This window comes from Silurus aristotelis (assembly GCF_946808225.1).
Source record: "Silurus aristotelis genome assembly, chromosome: 26".
Lineage (NCBI taxonomy): Eukaryota > Metazoa > Chordata > Actinopteri > Siluriformes > Siluridae > Silurus > Silurus aristotelis.
Genome location: NC_139599.1, coordinates 14,742,616 through 14,763,341, shown reverse-complemented (window position 1 = coordinate 14,763,341; position 20,726 = coordinate 14,742,616). Strand labels below are relative to the sequence as shown.

Here is a 20,726-nt window from a genome sequence, read left to right as displayed (position 1 = left end):
ATCTTATTCAAGAAAAACGGCAAAGTGGAATGTTTTGAGATTTTTGCGATGGGCAGTAGTGTTGTTATCTGCATTGGTGTTCTTATTGTAACACTGTGTCAATGCTGCAAGACGTAACACGTGAAAAGGAAAAACTCCCTGATTGAATGAGGAACCAGATTGAGATTGAAAGCGAACCCATTATAATATGGGTGACACCGAATGTCCATTCGTTGTCATTGTGTACTGTTCAGGGAACTGTTCGGTGAATTGGCATTGATTCAAGCCAACTGCTGTCTTAAGCCATTGTAGTAGACTGTTTATATTCATTACAGTCCAAATCCATCCTCATAGTTCTTGAATTGCTCTTCATGGATTTTTAGGCTGTTAAAGTGGAACTATCCTCAGCTGCACAGAGTGGTCTCCATTGATGAAAAGGACAGGAACACTGGTCACTAGAACCTCAGGAGCATCACTTGACAGAGATAGAGAAACAGGAGAGAGATGGAGAAAAAAGGAGATTAAAGGACTGAAAGAAAGAAACAAGTATTATTAAGTATCCTGATTTTTGTAGATAAAAGTTAAAGATGCTGTGCAGTGTGATCAGGGTGCAAGTAGGGACTCCATACAATTGAGGGATATCTGGAATAAAAGACGGCCCTCCACACCACCGTCGACCAACCTGAGATCTGCATGAAAGGGGGGCGGACCCCAGCAGTATCCAAACATCCCAAGGATTTATCTAAAATATAAAAATAAAGTTATAAGAGAAATAAACCATGTCAGGATGTGCTTTTATTGGACAAACAATCCAGAACGATTCATGTCAGGCTCACAACACTCATCCCTGATTATATTCCCTTTAATAGGAAACTTTACCAACAATAACATGCAGTTCTGAGATTAAATACACATCTGGCACGTGGGACAAGAGGGTTCACAGCACATCTGGATGACAGGAAATTATACAGTTTTCAGACATACAGTGGAGAGTGCATCAAAATAGTTGGCGTAATTGGAAATAAGTGAGTAACCTGCATTGTACAGCGTGTAGATCTAAATTTAGTGAATAAGAAAGAAAGAAAGAAAGAAAGAAAGAAAGAAAGAAAGAAAGAAAGAAAGAAAGAAAGAAAGAAAGAAAGAAAAGCATTAAGGGGTAAAAACAAAAAAAACAAAAAAAAACAACCATCTCCTCCCATTACGCTCACGCATGCGCAGTGCGCCTTGTTTCCATTATGACGTTGCCTAGTCCATGGGCTCCTGGTTTGTTTGGCACTCCCTAGTTTTGGGTCTTCGAGCCGGCGAGTAGAAGCGAGCCCCGAAGAAGCTATGGCCGAAGAGGCCCAAGAAACCGCCCGGCCACCCGAGCACGACGGTAAGACCTACCTCGGGACGCCGGACGGCTTCAATTTACGCCTTTTTTTATTAATGGTCCCTGCCTCTAGGCCTGCGGGGCCTGTGCGCGTCCCCTGCTTCGGCATTGGTCGCGCGCATTAAGCCGGTGACGCGCTCGCGCTTAGCCGTTACAGCGTCCGCTTTAAATCATATATCTTTTTTTTTTTTTTTTTTTTTTTTGCAGCGGCAGCAACTGCATTTTTTTTGTATTCAGTTATCCTTGGCATTTCCCCGTGCTTCTTAGCGTTAGCCGGCATGCTAGCGTTTGGCTGCGTGAGGCGAGCTGTCAGTCTGCTCGTGAACTTTGACAGCATCGATTTCCTTTGCTTTGAGATCAGTGATGCAGGATGATCAAGAGCCGATCACTGGGCCAGTATGAACACTTGTTCTAGGAAATTCATAATGCATTTGCAGCACACATGCATGGAGAGGTCGTTCTCCTGTATGCAGCATACCTTTGCTTTTTTTTTGTGGCGCTGGCAACAATCTGAGCTGATCCTAAACCTGGATCTGTACTGATGACACACTAAAACACGTGCTTGCTTGGCACATTGGCACCCTGTGGATAAGATAAAAATCCATTAAAGCAGTGGTTAATGCCATTTACACACTGACACACTAACACACAGTTTTAGTGCACTTTTTAAATTTTTTTTATTTTGGTACTCGAGACCACCAGTGACTGATGTTTATGATGAAGATGCCAGATCAAATTTGCAACAAAGATTGCATGGATCTCCAACCTGAGACTGCACATTAAACGTGGGCACAAAGCGTTGCACCATGACCTCCAAGCAAACCGGCTCGGTGCTCACACAACTCGACTTCCCTCTCCCTCTTCCCTCACCTACTGCATTTCTATGCACACTTCCTGCACTGCTTCATTGTGTGGTGTGCACACAATTTATGACATTTTAATGAAGATGCCACGCTTTCTGCTTTTTATAATGTTTCTGTTCAGTTTGCTTTGATTACTTGTCATTTCTGGTTCAGATCATCGGTTCCCAGACAAATGCAAAGTGGCCCGAGCCTCTAATCTTAATCTCCAGATCACTTGCTTAGGGGTGCATGCATCTGAATATTATTCGTTGTCGAAAATGATATAGATCGATATGAAAATCTTAACTGGTATGAACCGGAAATTCGGCGCAATAATGCTTCTTTGATGAGACAACCCGATTCCCTATCCAACCCGGATACATCTTCGGATTTATAATAAACTAATGCAAATCAGTGCGCTTAAGTAAGCAATGCGGAAATCGATCGTCTCGGTATAGTTCAATTAAATGGTTCAACTACTAGCTAAGGATGCAAAGAGCTACGTCAACATCAGATTTCCTTCTTGAATCAATTATTATTATTATTATTTTTATTGTTTTGAGTTCAATCAAACTGAACCTCTTTGGGATGAACCGGAACACCGACTAAACCCTGATGTCCGCTCTGTAGATTTACCACACCACATAACCAGATATTTGGGCAAATCTGACTATTATACCCATTTCAACACTATAACTTCCCATTCCAGATTGTGTACCCACTCTACTGTTAGAATAAACTCCACTCTTCTGGGAAGGTTGTCCAGCAAATTTTTGACTATAGGGAATTTTTAGGTCATTTATCAGGAAACAAGCATTTATGAGGTCAGGTGCTAGAAAGTTTGATGTTCCAAATCACAAACTGAAGTTCTTCTACTCCAACCTTGTCAAATCATGTGTGTCAGGAGCTCACTTTGTAACCCCTGGTTCAGCTTTGGTGCTTTTCATTTCAGTGAAAGGAAATTGTAATTCTACAGCATACAGAGACGTTCCCAGACAATTGTGTGCAATTTTCAGCAAAAACGAGGCATCCATGGGTGTGATGGTCAGGTGTCTACACACTTTCATTGTAGATGCTGCTGTTCTTGATTGAATCTCAATTGTCATATGTTTGAACCTAAACGAGATTCACTCATTACTTGTCTCTTTGTGGCTTCCTTAATTAGGAAACTGGCATATGTCTTACAAGATCATGGCCTTTGATTTACAGGTTTACAGCTTGGATGTATCGAGGAGGAATAAAGTAAGGGTTCAATCGGGTTGGTGGTAGCTTAGTGGTTAAAGTATTGGACTTTGCATCTGAAGGTTGTGAGATCAAATCCCACCATTACCAAGCTGCCCCTTAGCAAGACCCTTAACCCCATAGTTGCTCAGTTGTATGAGTGAGTGTATAAAATATAAGTCGGTGTGGATAAGGGTATCTAGTAAATGCTATAAATGTAAACTTTTGGGATGCTTCCCTAGAATTTGATAAAATTTTTTCGTAAATTGTAAATAGTTTAAATTGGATTTTTTTCAAGAATACGTGGTGCATTAGTCTTGGTGCCGTGTCTGAAATCTTGCTTTCAGGACAGCTGACGGTCATGTACACCAACAATAAAATAACAGTCCATGCGATCCCTGTTCTTGTAATTTGGGTTTGGCTTGTTTTAAAAAAGGCAATACATCAACACACTACAGAGCCGTTTCTTGAAGAAATTGAAGTCCACTCGTGATTTCTTGCTTCTCGAGTGATCTTGAACAGACTTGTCGCTGTGGTTTTGATCAGCGTTGGATGACGTTTCTCTGATAATGACGGCGCATTGAAAAAGGGATGGATATGTTACTTGGGTTTACCAGCTACCAATCGTTTGAATCAACAAATGTGATGCTTGATGGTATTTAGCATCTATTCAGTAAATGATTTGTGATAACTGTAATACAGGCCATGTGACAGCAGTATCAATGAAACTATAGGGAAGTGGTAGCTCAATGGTTAAGGCTTTGGTTTACTGATTGGAAGGTTGGGGGTTCAAGGTCCAGAACCATTAAGCTGGGCTTTGCTCAGGGGTCCAGGTGTGGCAGCTTGGTGTGGCTAGGATTTAAATCTCTCACAACCTTCGGTTCCAAAGTCCACTGCCTCAACCACTAAGCTACCACCTTCCCCCTGTTTCTCGAGTTGCTTGGGGTTTGTCTGAGGGAGGAGCTTTGGACGGATTTTTTTCCGAACTGTTACGGAAATACCCTGTTTCGCCAAATGTGGCCAAATGGAAACCTAATCATCTATACAGGGGAGTTCCCAAAACCGTCACCACAAATTGTACAGGGTGTCTGATGTTGCATTACAATGCACTGGAGCTTACGGGTTGAGCCTTAAGGTCTCTGAAGACATGGTTTGTCAACTCGAGTGTCCAAATAAATGTGGAATGCGACGTTCAAAAAGCACATAATGGGTTTATTGGTCTGGTTTCCACAGTATTTTGGCTGTGTATCCTGTTTTCCTTTAGTAGTAAAGTTTGCAGAACTTCCACACATGGTGTAAATTGCTCTAGGGTTTGATTTAAGCTGTTCTTCTGATTGGCTTCTTTGTTGCTGTGGCAGGGCTTCTCCAACAAGAGCGGGCTGAGTACCTCAAAATCAAACAGCAGATGGAGATGGAGTTCAACCAGAAGCGAGCCAAGTTTAAGGAGCTTTATTTGTCTAAAGAAGGTAAGTGGGTTCCTCAGTGACTTGGTTTCCATTAATGTTGGGAAAAATAGTAGGAATTGTAAATCAGCTGATGGTTCTATTAAATACTATAGCATGCAAAAGTGTGTAGAGAATTTGATCAAGTTGATGGAAGGATACAATTATGTAGTCTTGCCAGTGTTGGTCAGGAGCTTTGCAGGGGTTCTTCATGGTTCTGGGCTTCAAACTTTCCATTTACTGTGTCCTGCATAACTGGAAACAAACAGGACTGATTTAAATTCTTGTTCAGGACACATCAGAAATAACGTTTGCGTTCAAATACGGCAACCGGACAGATTCGCAGCTGTTTTTAAGTGCGGTGATATTTTCCAGAAAGCCCTTAATAAAATTTGCTCTCGGTAAAAAAGACCTGAGGTGAGGAACGATTGGCTGCCCACCATCTAAATGACACTAAAAGAAAAGTGCTTCCTGTTTTTTAATGACGTTGATTTAGCTCAAGTTTAAACTCAGTTATGCAAAGCAGTACGCCATAAATGCTGCAACAGTAATTTCCTGAAGGCCATGCAAACCGAATGGATGGAAACCCTAATAGTGGTGGAACCTTAATTTTTCACCACTCCACCTAAATCATTTAAAAAGTGCTGAAAAGGCAGTTTTGGTGTGGTCAAGTGAGGCAGTTTGGAAAGTTTCTGCACCCCTCTTCCACTTTTCGTGCAGAAACCTGTTGATGGTCTCGCCTTGAATGAGAGCTGAGTCAAATCCAAAAACCTCAAAGGAAACCGTAACCTGTGATTTCTCATTAGAGGAGCTAAAACTTGAACTCCCTGCTGTCCTTAGCCCACCCGTTACCACTTTTGGTTTACCACTTATTCTCAGTCAATGTAGAAAGAAAGAAAAATATTTTTTTTTCTTTGGTTGGCCTCAGAGGAGCTGAAGCGTCAGGTGGCGTCTCTGGAAAGCGCCCAGGCAGAGCTGAGCCGCGTGCAGACCCAGCTGGCCGACGCCAAAGCCGAGATGGAGAACATCAAAGCCGTGGCCACGGTCTCAGAGAACACCAAGCAGGAGGCCATCGACCAGGTCAAGCAGCAATGGCAGGAGGAGGTGGCATCCTTACAGGCTATCATGAAAGGTAGGCGTGTGCTGATTTAGAATGTTGAGATTAATTCAGCTTTGAAGATCAGAAAATACAACTTCGATGAGAATATCAGTTATAAATGCATGCCAAGTCCTACAGAACCTCGTTTTTAGCTGAAATATCCTCCAGATTAATGGTGCAGACTAGTCTCTGGCAAGGTCAATTGCAAAGATGCATTTGTGGTTATTTTCACTTATGTCAACAAGTCTTGCTGTGTCGGCATTTCATATGACAGTAACTAAGTTAACTAAGTAAATATAATTGCTTGAGAAGCTTTTTTCACGTATCTGTACTTTGCTGAAGTATTTCAATTTGGGGACAGTTTTACTGGACTACATTTCAAGTAAAATATCTGACTGTTTATTCAATAAATCGGTTGTTGTTCTTTTTTATGAGGGGAAAAAAAAAAACATAACGGGCCAAGCACGCAACCAATCAGGGTCGAGCATGCCGTATGTTTTTTTTTTTTTTTTTTTTTTCTTTTTTTTTTTTTTTTGCAAAGAAAGTTTGGGGCTCATGATAATTGTAATAGAAATCAATCAGTGTTTGACTTATTAATATCATTCTATTAATAAATTGGTGCACTAAAAGTAACATTAAAGTCAATTTACAGTTACGAGTTGATTAAGCAAAACGTCTATACGTTATAGCCATAATAAATCATAGTACTTTGGATACTTAAGTACATTTGAAGGCAAATACTTTTGTACCTTAACTCAGGAAAGTTTAAAGGGACACTTTTACTTTGACTGGAGTCACATTTTACCTACTGTATCTCTACTTTTACTCAAGTACATGGTTTGTGTACTTTCTATCACCACTTGTATCTGTGCTCAGACACACTGCGGGAATACGAGGTGCAATTCCACCAGAGACTGGAGCAGGAGCGAGCGCAGTGGGCGCAGTACCGCGAAGGGGTCGAGCGAGAGCTGGCCGAACTGCGGCGCCGTCTCTCGGAGGGCCAGGTGGAGGAGAACCTGGAGAATGACATGAAGAAGGTCAGTGAAAATCCCTGGAACATTTAGGCTAGTTAAACCGGTTTCAATTGTTCGACTGACAGTTGGGTTCGTTTTGGTGCACAGCAGTCACGTTTTTTCTCGGAAAAAGAATGAAAAAAAAAAAGGTGACTGAGCGGAAAACCTGTTTCCCCTCAGGCCCAAGAGGACGCTGAGAAACTGCGATCTGTGGTGATGCCAATGGAGCATGAAATCGCCGCTCTGAAGGCCAAACTGACAAGCACAGAAGAGCGGGTTAAGGAACTTGAGGCGGCTAAGGTCGGCTTTGAGGAAGCGAGAGTCGAATGTTTTATTTGTTTTTACTTTCTTTATTTCATTTTCGGTAAGTGTAAAAACACCTGATTTTTGAACAGTTTCTTGCTTCACAGGTGAAGGAGCTCAACCACGTCCTCGAGGCCGAGAAGTCATGCCGGACCGATTTGGAGATGTACGTCGCCGTCCTCAACACTCAGAAATCTGTCCTCCAGGAGGACACAGAGAAACTACGGAAAGAGCTCCACGAAGGTGGGTATTTAGCGTGAAGCTGCTCCGAGGTCTCAGTGTTTGCGTTTCCTTGAGTTCAAGTCAAGCAGCTGCACAAGTCCTAATAATAAACTTGTGGAGAGAATCATTTCCATTTCTTGAAATAGTGCCAAATGAGTCGTGGTTCAACACCAGTAAAAACATCATGTACTGAGGTTCATCATGTACATGACCTAATGACCAAAAACTCTAATAGAGATAATAAAATTGCTTGTATTTTTTATTTTATTTATTTTTTACAATTTCAAATAAAATGCCTGCATGGTTTAAATAAAATATATAACAATTAAATTAAATCGAATTAATGCAGTACACAATTTAATTATATTAATTAATAAATATATAATAATGTTTTTAAATAGTTTACATTTCTTAGACCCCATTTGGGAAATGCAAATGTGTGTTTTTTTTTTTAACCTGAATATTAAATTTTTATAAAAATATATTCTATGTAACTGTTCTACTTATTTCAGCATACATTAACTAAACTCTACATTTAGTTATTTATTAATACATTAAATTTATAAATGAATTAATGCTTTCCATCCTTCGTTTATTCATTTATTCACTCCCTCAATATGTGGAATTGTCAGGATTTTCTCCTTTTAAGGGAAATTCTTGAAGTTGTACATAAAACGACTTGAAGACAGGAAGTGAAAAAAAGAATTGCATTCGGTACACGTGTGCACAGAACCGAAAAACCTGTGTCTAAACAAATTTGGTACAAATACAAGTGTATATATAATGTGTGTGTGCGTGCGTGTGTGTGTGCAGTGTGTCACATGTTAGAACTAGAGCGCCAGCAGCACAACCAGCTGAAGCACACTTGGCAACGCGCCAACGACCAGTTCCTCGAGTCGCAGCGGCTGCTAATGCGAGACATGCAACGCATTGAGAGCGTCTTGAGCTCCGAACAGCTGCGTCAGGTCGAGGAGATGAAGAGGAGGGACCAGGTACAACAACCTTTACGATGCGTCACAACGATGATTCTCCATTAATTTCTCCATCACATTGCGCATTGTAGGACATTAATGTAGAGAACGTTTTTTTTCTTCTTCAGGAAGAGGATGAGAAGGAGCGGTTCAGTCAGGCTCAGGAAGCTGGCGAGGACGATGGAGCAGACCCTACAGAGGCGGTTGAGGATTCTTTCTTCGGCCTTTCTATAGAGGAAGTACGAAACATAAACCTAAATCATAATTTGAGTCGGAAATTCGAAGCTTTTGATGGACCTGTTACTCACGCAGCAAGTCCAAGCTCAAATTTAGACTTTTAACACATTTTAGCGGCATTTTATAAACACAGAGGATTGAACTAATGCAGTATTCCACCCATAGCTACAGTTTTTTTGCTATTACTTATGCTGCATGAAAAAAACACACAGTGTAACACACTCAGGAACATTATTATTAAAACATACAAAGTGATATCAAAAAGTTTTGACACTAGTGATGGACAGATCCTGTCAGAACGATATCTTTTGGCACAGTGACTTATGACTGTCGGTGCTCCTTCTGACTGTGTGTGCAGCCTTGTGCTGCCATCTATTGGCATGTTACAAAATTATTCTGGAAACGTTTTGATACCGCCTTGTATTGCAGTTAGGTAATTCCTTTTTTTTTCTTTTTTAGTCTTTATTAGAAGCACCAGAAGCAGTTTATTAGAACTGAATAGAAGAACCAAAGCAGTTCATTATATATCCTGTGATAAATTATGTATATGGGCCCTGCTTTGTTCAAAGTATTAAGCTTTTTTTCCTGTGTCTTTCACATCAGTCTCACCTGAACCACAGCATCCACAGTTCTATACACTCGCTGGACGAGGACGGGACAGACTCTTGCGACAATTGTAGAGATGGCCTCCGTCGCGTCCAATCCACCGACAGCCTGGGCTCGTCCGGAAATGTGCTGCAACCCCAAGGACTTAACCACAAAGCCAAATCAGCCAGCAACCTGGACGAGTCGGAGTTCGGCCCGCTGGTCGGGGCCGAGTACAACCCCTCCGTGGCGCCCTCTATTGGCTCCCTGCCTTTTCTTCTCACCAAGGACCAGGAGAAGGCCATCAAGGCCATGACTCCCGAGCAGGAGGAGACGGCGTCACTGCTCTCGAGCATCTCACAGCGGCTCGACGTCACGTACCTGCCTCCGGCTGGCTACCGGTTGGTCAGCGACTCGGAATGGAACCTGCTTCAGCAGGAGGTAGGAGGACTGAAATGACTGAAAAGTGTGTGTGTGAGAGGTCAGTGTTTGATTGAAAATGCCATGTCATGCTAGTTAATGCACATTGGTAGAGGTTGAGGTCGTGTAATTCCAAATATTTGTGTTTCCATACTATGACTTCAGTTTCTAAAATATAAAATTAAATTAAAATGTATTATCTAAAAACGTTTCACATCTTTAGGGAGTCTGAGGGTTGTAGGAAATGATGAAGTGAAAAATTACTTTATTTTGTGAAATATCTCAGGAAAAGATCCCTAACAAATGACAAATACAAACCTCGCTCACACACTAACTTCTTTACTTCTCACTCAGAATTAGGGAGCAGATGCACGTCTTTTGTGTGGTACTTTTAATATTGGGTGATATTACAGAATAATGTATTTAGCAATGATTCTTAGTAACATGTGTTGTGTGTTTTTGTGTTGGATCTGGCGAGCAGCTGAAGAACGCAGGGAGGAAGTTGGGCCGGCGTTGTGACATGTGCTCCAATTATGAGAAGCAGCTGCAGGTCATTCAGGGGCAGGAGGCGGAGACACGAGACCAGGTCACACTTACGCTTCTCTTTTATCCACTATTTGGAAAAAACTGTTACATTTCATTGTTCTGCTGTGAACTTTTTCCAGAATGTTCCACTTGACCCTGGTATGTTCTGTTGGTTGAAAGCCCAAATATATAAAGCTCCATTGATGCAATAGATACATAAGAGTCGATTAGTGTACATTCACTATACAGACAAAAGTGTTTGGACACCTGACTTGACTCTTTCCTCAATCTTGGAGCCACACAAGGGGGAACTTGGAGAACCAAACCTGTTCCAGCTTGACAATGCCCCTGTGCACAAAGCCAGGTTCAGGCTTTAAATGTGTTGGAGTGGAAGATCTCCTGCTAAACCTATTGGGATTAAATGTGAATGCTGACTGCACCCCAGGACTCTCACCCTACTTCATTACCTGACTGTACTGTTATATTTGTTTCTGAAAGAGCACATATCTGCATGAAATCTAGTGGAACATCTTGCCAGAAAAGTGGAGGTTATCATGAAAGCAAATTGGAACTAAATGTGGAACGAGATGTTCAAAAAGCTCAAATAGTGTAATCAGGTGTCCATATAGTGCATATAAACGAGAGCCTCACAGTGTTTTTCTTCTGTCTCGTTTAGGTAAAGAAGCTGCAGGTCATGCTCCGGCAGGCGAACGATCAGCTGGAGAGGACGATGATCGAGAAGCAGTTGTTTGAAGATGCAGTGAAGCAGGGCCATGAAGAAACTAACACTAAGGTAAAGGAACATTTGCAGCACCAGCGTACACCTCAGCGCCGACCGCCAGACAGACGAGTGCGAATCGTTTAGCTGTGATTAAAAGTCATACACTGGAACTGGAACAGTCCCCGTGCTGATTTAGTCAGAGTGATGATTCCTCTCTCACTCGTGTTTAAAAGGTCTCGGCGCTGATGCAGAAAGTCCAGGAGTCGGAGTCGACGCTGAGCGAGCTCCAACAAGCCTTCAGCCAGGCCAAGAGGAACACCCAGGAACAGATGGTACGGTCGTATCATACACACACACACACACACACACACATACACACACACACTAAATTACTATACACTGATATTCAGCCCATTTAAGAAACAAGCAGAGGTGGAAAGAGTAATAAAATATTTAACTTTTTAACAGTAGGGGGTGAATTGGGGGATTCTTGTATTGTTCAAAAAGGACAATTGGATATAAATCTCAAACTAGTTATTTTTAATTGAAGGAACACCTTTACAAATGAAAGTACAATAACAGCAAAAAAACTACAGCCCGTGTTTTGATGTAATTTGTACTTTTGCCAAAAAAACAAAACAAAAAAAAAACGTCATGTTATTTATGATAATGACAGAAATTGTAAATGCAGATTCAGAATTCAGACAGCGAGCGAACATCTTTCCTTTCCGGTGTCTGACTTGTTCCGTCTCCATCTTTTTTGTAAGATCAATCAATGAGTGCAGTAGTTTCCAGGGTGCATTTTTTTTTTTTATTTATATATATTTTTACATTATAACGATTATGATTTAAAATGATTTAGTAGGTAATGATTTAACAAGTAAATGTAATTCATTACTTTCCACCTAAACAAGGATCCATCATCATGTGAACTCGTGGACAGTGGAAACAATATTTTCTGGTGTCAAAAGGATCCGATTTTCATTTTGCAAAAAAAAAAAAGCTATAACTATTTCCAAAAGTATTGGGTCACCTGCCCTTTCCTGCTATATGTGGCTAAAATACAATTTTGCATTCACTTGAACTTGGAAACCCAAAACCTGTTCCAGCATGGCGATGCCCCTGTGCACAAAGTGATCTCCTCGAAGATGTTTTACATGCTTTGGAGAGTAAGATCTTAAGTGGCCTGTTATAGAGCTCTGATCTCATCCCTACTGAACATCTTTGGGATGAATGTGAACGCTGACTGCACCCCAGGCCTCCCCACCTACATCAGTTCCTGCCTTTTATAACACCCTTGTGGCTGATAAACACACATCTCCATAAGCACACTCCAAAATCTAGTGGAACATCTTCCCAGAAAAGAGGAGGGAATTATAAGATTAAATTGGTACTAAATGTGGGATGCGATGCTCAAAAATCACATTGCATCCTTATGACCAGGTGACCCAATACTTTTGGCAATATAGTGTTGTATCTGTTGTACAAATGATTATTTTTCAGACTTTTCTGTACTTTGCTTTGAATCACTGTTGTTGAACCTCAGTGTAATAAACGCCATGTTACAGAGGATTTTACGAGCATTAAGGTTGAAAGTGCTTGGGAGCGTTCACTCGGCCACACCTTCACATCATCCTCGTCTGGGTAAACATTTCTAGAGTTATTAGAACGCGATCTCTGAATGACTGGTTACATGGACGATTCAAGTTTTCGCGTGCCTGCATGACCGCCTCTTTAAGGTTTGAAACTATTCAGACCTTTTGAATAGAGCTGAAATGGTCTATTAGAGCTCCTGAGTTTAAAATACAGTGACGGGTTATGCCTCAGCCCGGAGCTAGAAACACACCTTGTGAAAAACAGAGCATCGGCATCCCAAGCAGCCGGGCGGAGCGTCGAAAACCACCGCACCACTTTCTCTGGTTCTGTTTAATAAGAAACCAATGGAGCGACGCAACGTCATCGAGCTGCCATTCATTTTGCAATCGGGAGGACATGTAATCCTGTAGGAGGTGGACAGGATGTGGATTGCTAAAAGAAACTTTTTATTTTTTGGTCATGTGGGGGTGTGTGTGGGGTGTGGGGTTCTTGATCAATCGGGGCAAAAAAGAAAACGTAATACAGTGGACGATGAGGGGAGAAGAAATGTAAATTTTTCTGTCAGTGTCATAATATTCTGTTGTCGCAATAGATCTCGTGTGTTTTTCCGAAACGATGTGTCATTTATCATACACAAGCAGATCTAATTCTCCCAAATGTCCTTATTTCCATGTAAAGAATCATTCTAGATAGCAGGGTAGACTGGTTAATTGGGGTTGTTTATACTAAAGAAAGTGCCCCCGACAGTGGTATAAGGCAGCAGCTTACAGCTTTTGGTCCATAGGGGGTGGTGTTAAGGGGGTCTGTATATTGTCGCACGCAATAACTTGCATATTACATTACTGTTATACAGATCATATGATGTAATTACATTTATGGCATTTGGAAGATGTCACCTTGATGACCACCTAATCCCAGAGCCTTAACCGCTGAGCTACCAGCTCCAAAACCAGGAATCTTAATCGCCAGACCATATGGGAGCTCGAATTATTCATTTTGTTACATGTCTAATGAAAATGTCAGTAAAATGGACGTTTTGATTCTCGTTTTTTGTGGTCAAATGACCCACAGCCCTCGAATGGTCCACTGTTTGGTGGTTGGTGGACCCCCTGGTACAAATGCCCTAAAACTGTACTAAGGCTGACTTTGTGTGTCTCTGTGCGTTTCTCCAGGCCGTGTTGCTCAAGTCCAGGGAACAGGTGGCTGAAGAGCTGAGCAGGCTGCAGAGAGACAACGATAGTCTCCAGGGCAAACACAGACTACACCTGACGCTCCAGCAGGATGAGAACTTCCAAATGCCCACAACCACCCAGGTACTGCTTAGATCCTCGTTTCAAGACATTTTCATTTCCGATTGTGGATTCATCTTTGATGGAATAGAGACCTGAATAGGTAATGATGTCCTTTGTGCAATTTGAATTGATGTCTATGGAGCTTAAAAAACAGAAGAAGAAAAAAAAAACCCAGACCCATGCCCAAACTAACAATTTATTTTTTTTAATGGACAAAAGTATTGGGACACCTGATTTCTCCAGCCAAATGTGTTTCCCAAATGGTGACCACAATGTTGGACGCACACAGTTGTATAGGACATCTTTGGCTGCAGAAGCATGATGTTTTCCCTTCATTTAAACTAGGAGACCCAAACCTGTTTCAGCATGTGCACAAAGACGGCTCCATGAAGATATGCTTTATATAGGTTGAAATGGAAGATCTCCTGCTATAGAGCTCTGACCTCAACGCTGTTGAACATCTTTGGGATGAATTGGAACTCTGACTGCACCTGCACTTTAACTATATATATATATATATATATATATATATATATATATATATATATATATATATAGTATTTATATATCTATATGTGCCCCTCCTCAGGAGCTCCAGACTCTGGTGGTGCAGTACCGTGAGGACATCATCTCAGTGCACACAGCATCCGAGCAACTGGAAGAGAAGCTGAAAGCTGAGATCTTGTTCCTGAAGGATCAGATCCAAGCAGAGCAGTGTCTCAAAGAGAACCTAGAGGACACACTACAGCTGGAGATCGAGGGCTGCAAAGAGGAGATAGGTGAGTCTGTGCTTCTGTGTATGTGTGTTCTGTTCAGGGAACGTGACAATGAAAGAAGCATCTAAATCCATTCATATTCACACACACGTGTCAACGAATTCTATTCCATTTGTTAAACGATAGAACCTCTACTTTGAATCATATCTACCAACCAGAGAGTGACAGGCTACCAAATAATACCTACCAGACGTGAACCGTTTTTACAAACCTCTCCTCATGTAGTAGATTCTCAGCTGCTCTTCATCCAATCGCACCTATCTGGGTAAAGACCAGCATCACTATAGGGTTGCCACATCTGACTAATTTTCGGAGGATTTCTTCACTTTTGTGGTTTTATCATTAGTTCCCATTTCCATATTTCGTTTTGTTCTTTCGTCATCCATAACACGGCACCTAAACGGATTCGATCGATGCCACTGTTACATACGGGATTGTTAAGAAACTTTGTTGCGTTATGCACAAAAAGAATTGCTCGGTTCCTGTCATCTGATCCAAATCTTTGTTTTTCCTCCCCCCTCTTCCCTCTCCCTCTGTTGGGGACATGTGTTCAGACATCCTGGAAGGTATGATTCATCAGCTGACTGACTGTAGTACGTGTGTGTAGGCTGTCTGTCTCCACCGGTAGCATTAACGCCATTTTCACGCCATTAACCCCATCCGAGCACGTGGTTAATGTCGTGTTTGTCTGCATAAAAGACATCTAGAACTCTGGCTTTGTGCTTCAATCAGTTCAGTGTGTTAGCATGTTCTTGTATGTGGAAGTCTGTTTGAAAGTCAGTGATTATCTCATTTTCCATGTCGTAGGTGTCAGTAGACGAGGTAATGGTGTAGGTGAATTGATGGATTGTGGGTTTTAGGGGGGAAATAACATTTTTTTTTTTATGTTATTTCCCCCCTAAAACCCACAATCCATCAATTCGTTGCTTGTCGTTTTTTTTTATTAAAGAAGTTTATTATTATTAACATTTGTAGACATCAACAGTTTACATTTTTAAAGCAATTTTAAATTCAAATGCCGGTTTGTTTAAATAATGTATAATATAATATTTAGTAATATTTTATAAAAAATTCAATGGAAGAAATTAAATTAATGCAATACTTTATTATATTATATATATGTTTTTTTAAAAGATATGAACTGTTCTAACTTATTTCAGCAGACTTTAACAAATGTCTTCATTCTTTCCATCCTTCATTCATTCACTGCCTCATGGAAATGTCAGGACTTTCTTCTTCTAAGAGAAATTGTTGAAGCTGTACATACACCTGGTTAGCGGCTAACGCTAGCGCTATGAAATTAAAGCGTTTTCATGAATGCAAAAAAACAAAACATCGTATTTCCAATACGGAGTGAGCAGCCACAGTGACACTGCACTAACTCTAGTTTCCTTTTTTTTAATACCCCTGGAATTGTTGTGTATGTTTTCAAGTATAATAATAATTCTAAAAATGCACTCAAAGTGCATGGAGGAGATTAAAGAAACTTGCGGTCTGCCACTTAATACGTTTGAGTTAAAACTCTTAACTTTGTTCAGCAAATAAAAAGGGTTGCAACTCGATACAAGCCAAAAAACGTGTAAATAGAAAAGAGAACAATTAAGAACAAGCACATTGATATAAACCTTGTAGCCGGTGTTTGTTGAAATCTTTATCTTCTGACCAATCGGATTTGAGAATTCGGCAGCGCTGTGGTACAATGTTATTGTCCCTGTGTGATGTACTTATGTCTAACCAGCACAAACTTTTTTGCTTTCCTCACTCTAGATAATGATTTGCCTTGCTAATGAGAGATTTTAATGGCAGTATTGAATCTACCACTATATATTGTATAATTCTGACTCGCATTTCCGGTTTCAGCATCTTTCTCCAGCCTGAAGACGGAGTTGGAGCGAGTTAAGGCGGAAAAAGAGCAGGTAAGGAGCCATCAATGCTACACTATATGGACAAAAGTGTAGGGACACCTGATGATTCCAGACACATGTGGTTCTTTCCCAAACTGTTACCACAAAGGTGAAGGCACACAATTGTATAAGACGTCTTTGGATGTGAAAGCTTGAAGTTTTTCCCTTCACTTGAACTAGGAAATCCAAACCTGTTCCGGCATGACAATGTGCACAAGGCCAGCTCCATGAAGATCTACATGGGTTGCAGTGGAAGATCTTGATTTACCTGCTATAGAACTCTGACGGAAACCTGTGGAAGATCTTGAGTGGCCTGCTATAGAGCTCTGACCAAAACCTGTGGAAGATCTTGAGTGGCCTGCTGTAGAGCTCTGACCAAAACCTGTGGAAGATCTTGAGTAGCCTGCTATAGAGCTCTGACCAAAACCTGTGGAAGATCTTGAGTAGCCTGCTATAGAGCTCTGACCAAAACCTGTGGAAGATCTTGAGTAGCCTGCTATAGAGCTCTGACCAAAACCTGTGGAAGATCTTGAGTAGCCTGCTATAGAGCTCTGACCAAAACCTGTGGAAGATCTTGAGTAGCCTGCTATAGAGCTCTGACCAAAACCTGTGGAAGATCTTGAGTAGCCTGCTATAAAGCTCTAACGGAAACCTGTGGAAGATCTTGAGTGGCCTGCTATAAAGTTTTGACTGGAGCCTGTTCCAGCATGACAATACCACAAAGCCAGCACCATGAAGATCTGCTTTACATAGGTTGCAGTGGAAGATCACCTGCTGTAGAGCTCTGACCTCAACCCTATTGAACACCTTTGGGATGAATTGGAACAATGATTGCACCTCAGGCCTCCTCACCTCACCTACATCAGTACTTGGCTTTACTAACACCCTTGTGGTTGAATGAGCACAAATCTCCACAAGCACACTCCAAAATCCAGTAGAACATCTTCCCAGAAGAGTGGAGGTCATTATTACAGCAAAAAAGCAAACACCAAAATTCGGAATGACATTTAAAAAAGCACATAAATCGAATGCTCAGGTGTCCTCAAACTCTCTATAGTGTATTAAAAGACGGCCTAATGGACTGTAGGTGTTTTAATTCTACATCCTGTTCTGTCCTGTCGTATTTTTGTTGTTGTGTGAACAGCTAGAGAGCAGCCTGGGGGAGAAGAGCCAAGCGTTCGAGAAGGTCCAGAGTCTTAAAAACAGCTTGGAGGAACAGCTCAAAGATGCAGTCTCCAGCAAGGTGCGATCACGTGACTGAAACGAGAGAAGGGTTTCCAAATTTAACCGTACATTAATAATCTATGATGCAACCACGGTAATAGCTCACACACATAATATAACACATCCCCCAGTTCGAATCATTCCAACTTGCCAGTTCTAGGGATTGTTCAGTGTTACATTTTTGCTGAATGCGAATTCCCTCATATTCAGACTCCAAAAGAGTGGAATCGCCTCAATTGACTCCCGAACGGATGCAGTTTTGGCATAAATTTCTCAGATTTTGATTTATTTTTATAGAGTTTTTTTTATTTCAGATTGTTTGTCAAATAAACAATGTCACGTTTCATCTTTTAGACGTCGCGCAAAAACAAACCAAGAATTTAAAAGGATCATTAAGGCAAGGAATCGGATTCTCTTAAAAGAAACCCTACAGTAGAAGTGCACAAGCTCTCGAGCCGGTCAATGACCTCTGTATAATATATAGTTTTTCCCCTTTTTTTTTTTTTTTTTTTTTTTTTTTTTTAAAAACAGACTGCCCTGGAGACTCAAATGTTTGAAGAGAAGGACAAAGCACAGAGACTACAGACAGAGCTGGATGTCAGCGAGCAGGTCCAGAGAGACTTCGTCAAGCTTTCACAGACCCTCCAGGTAAATCTCGGGTTGACATTTGGGATCCGAATAAATATAATCAGGATTCTTCACTTGAAAAATACCTGTGTTTGTTCGTTTTTTTTTCCGGTGTCTATTCCTTAGTGCTCATAATCCCTCTTTTTCTCTCAGGTCCAGTTGGAGCGAATCCGGCAGACGGACTCTTTAGAGCGGATCCGCGCCATCCTCAACGACACCAACCTGACAGACATCAGCCAGCTTCCTGAGACATGATACCATCTCTCTCTTTTATTATCCCACATCCTTTTTGTCTCTCCCTTTCTTGACACACAAACACACACACACACACTTTCTTCCCTAGGTTTCTCTCAGCACCTCACTTTACACACACACACACACACACACACACACACACACACACACACACACACACACACACACACACACGTCTCCTCCAGGACACTCTAGAAAATGAAAGAGAATATGGCTGACACGTGACAGAACACTACGACTCTTTACTACGACGCTGACTAAATGTGAAACGTCTGTATGTGTGTGTCTTTCCCATCATGCTTCACTTCTCCGATACCATCCGCCGAGCCTAAAAGACGGGGATTTATGAAGGATCTGCTAGTCGTGTTTGTACATACCTGTGTATACAGAATTATATGTATATTGCATTAAGTTAATTTGGCCGCGTGCGCGCCTTTCGTCTGCACTCCTGCGTCCGTGACTCATTTCATGGTTCTAATCCGTGCGGTGTCAGTATTCCTCCCTTTATTTCATTTTTTTCCAGACAAATCGAGGACCCCCAGCTCACAATCAATTAAAATTTTTTTTTTGGGCTGGGGGTCTGATGACATTTAATTTTCCATACTTTCGATAGTTTTCCCGAACAACACGTCAGAACCCGGCGATTCACAACAAACCGAGATCGGACACGAGGACACTACGCATGTAGAAACTGCTACGTTTAGCGAAGCGAATCCCACGTTCGTTACTACAGGAATTCCGAAGCAAAGGCATGTGGTTGTAATCGGACTAGAAAACAACATACAGCAATACACTTTGGGGGGGAACAAATCAGAACTCTGACATGCTAAAAAATTTACAACGTAGCCAAAAGTTTTGGGACACCCGACTTTTACACGTTTTTTTTTTTTCTTTCTTTCAAAATTACACTCGATTGTGTTAGATGTCTTTGGATGTGGGAGTATGGAATTTTCTCTCGAATTAAACCAGGAGACCCAAACCTGATCGAACATGGCAATGCATAAAGCCCAGCTCTATGAAGATATGCTTTACATGGGATGAAGATCTTAACTGGCCTAGAATTGAAATCCTGACATCACCCCAAGCCTCCTCACATCACTCTCTCACGATTTTACTAACGCCCCCTTGTGGCCAAATAAACCACAAATCTCCACAAACACCCTCCAAAATCTAGTGAAACATCTTCCCAGAAGAGTGGAGGAAATCACAAAGACTCGAATTTGGAATGCGATGTTCAAAAAGCACATATGTTCAGGTGTCCACACAGGTTTTGTCCTAATTTCTCGAAGGTTAGTGGAAATTTCGACAAGAGCACGCTGCAGCTCGAGCATAGAGAGGGCTTTTTTTTTTTGGTTTAATTATATACATCGATCAGGTATAACTATGACATTATAACATGAGTGGTGAAGAACAAGATTGTGTTGACGTGTTCGAAGCGTAAGGATTCGAGCGACGTCTGGGTCAGAGCATCTCCAAAACTGCAGCTGTTGTGTGATCTGTTTTTAGTCTGCAGTGGTCAGTATCTTATCAAAAGTGCTCCAAGGAAGAAACAGTGGTGAACCGGCGACCGAGGCTCACTGATGCTTTACTACTGTAGCTGAAGTTGTAGTTAATGCAGGACGGTTTCAGCAGCAAATGTGGACCAACACAATATTAAGCAAGTGGTCATAATGTCATGCCGGATCGATGTACATCCAAATGTTCTGGTTTTCTAAACCGGGTCATGTGGTCATTTCTGATTGAATCACAATGTCGAAATCAGAGTTACAGGCAGCCGTGTTTCCATTGTAGTGTGGCAACACGTTTCTTTCTCACCGTTTTTAGATCTTTTCCTCGCACCTCCAAAAACAGTCCGTAATTATTCACTGATGAAATTACATCGTCCTTCAAAATGCATTTCGAAGTGTGGGATTTTTTTTGTTTTTAAATCATATTCTATATACAGTTCTACATTCACACAAACTGGATTTTTGCTGCTTCCTCGTTTTTTCAATGCCGAAATGCGGTCCGTCTACTGTCTAACTACCTTCAGAATCATTTCCCGAAGTTCTAAACGACACAAGGCTATCATGTGTGGATTACAATCGAGGGCCGAGACCA

General features: G+C 41.4%; 1 protein-coding gene across 1 annotated transcript; it reads left to right on the top strand.

The window, feature by feature from the left end:
* Positions 1-1,190: 1,190 nt before the first annotated feature.
* Positions 1,191-18,800, top strand: rabep1 (rabaptin, RAB GTPase binding effector protein 1). Its single transcript, XM_083530687.1, has 18 exons — positions 1,191-1,354; positions 4,773-4,880; positions 5,785-5,988; positions 6,832-6,992; positions 7,149-7,268; positions 7,379-7,514; positions 8,307-8,485; positions 8,593-8,703; positions 9,305-9,727; positions 10,188-10,292; positions 10,908-11,024; positions 11,186-11,284; positions 13,721-13,861; positions 14,430-14,619; positions 16,477-16,532; positions 17,665-17,763; positions 18,276-18,392; positions 18,525-18,800. The coding sequence occupies exons 1-18, from the start codon at positions 1,309-1,311 to the stop codon at positions 18,624-18,626; spliced, it is 2,514 nt and encodes an 837-aa protein (XP_083386813.1). The 5' UTR covers positions 1,191-1,308; the 3' UTR covers positions 18,627-18,800.
* Positions 18,801-20,726: the final 1,926 nt, after the last annotated feature.

Bases quoted from the DNA above. Each gene is read 5' to 3' on its own strand.
- rabep1 (XM_083530687.1), top strand. From the start codon at position 1,309: ATGGCCGAAGAGGCCCAAGAAACCGCCCGGCCACCCGAGCACGACG. The intron at 8,704-9,304 runs GTACGAAACATA...CTTTCACATCAG, and splicing joins TCGGCCTTTCTATAGAGGAA to TCTCACCTGAACCACAGCAT. The intron at 13,862-14,429 runs GTACTGCTTAGA...GCCCCTCCTCAG, and splicing joins AAATGCCCACAACCACCCAG to GAGCTCCAGACTCTGGTGGT.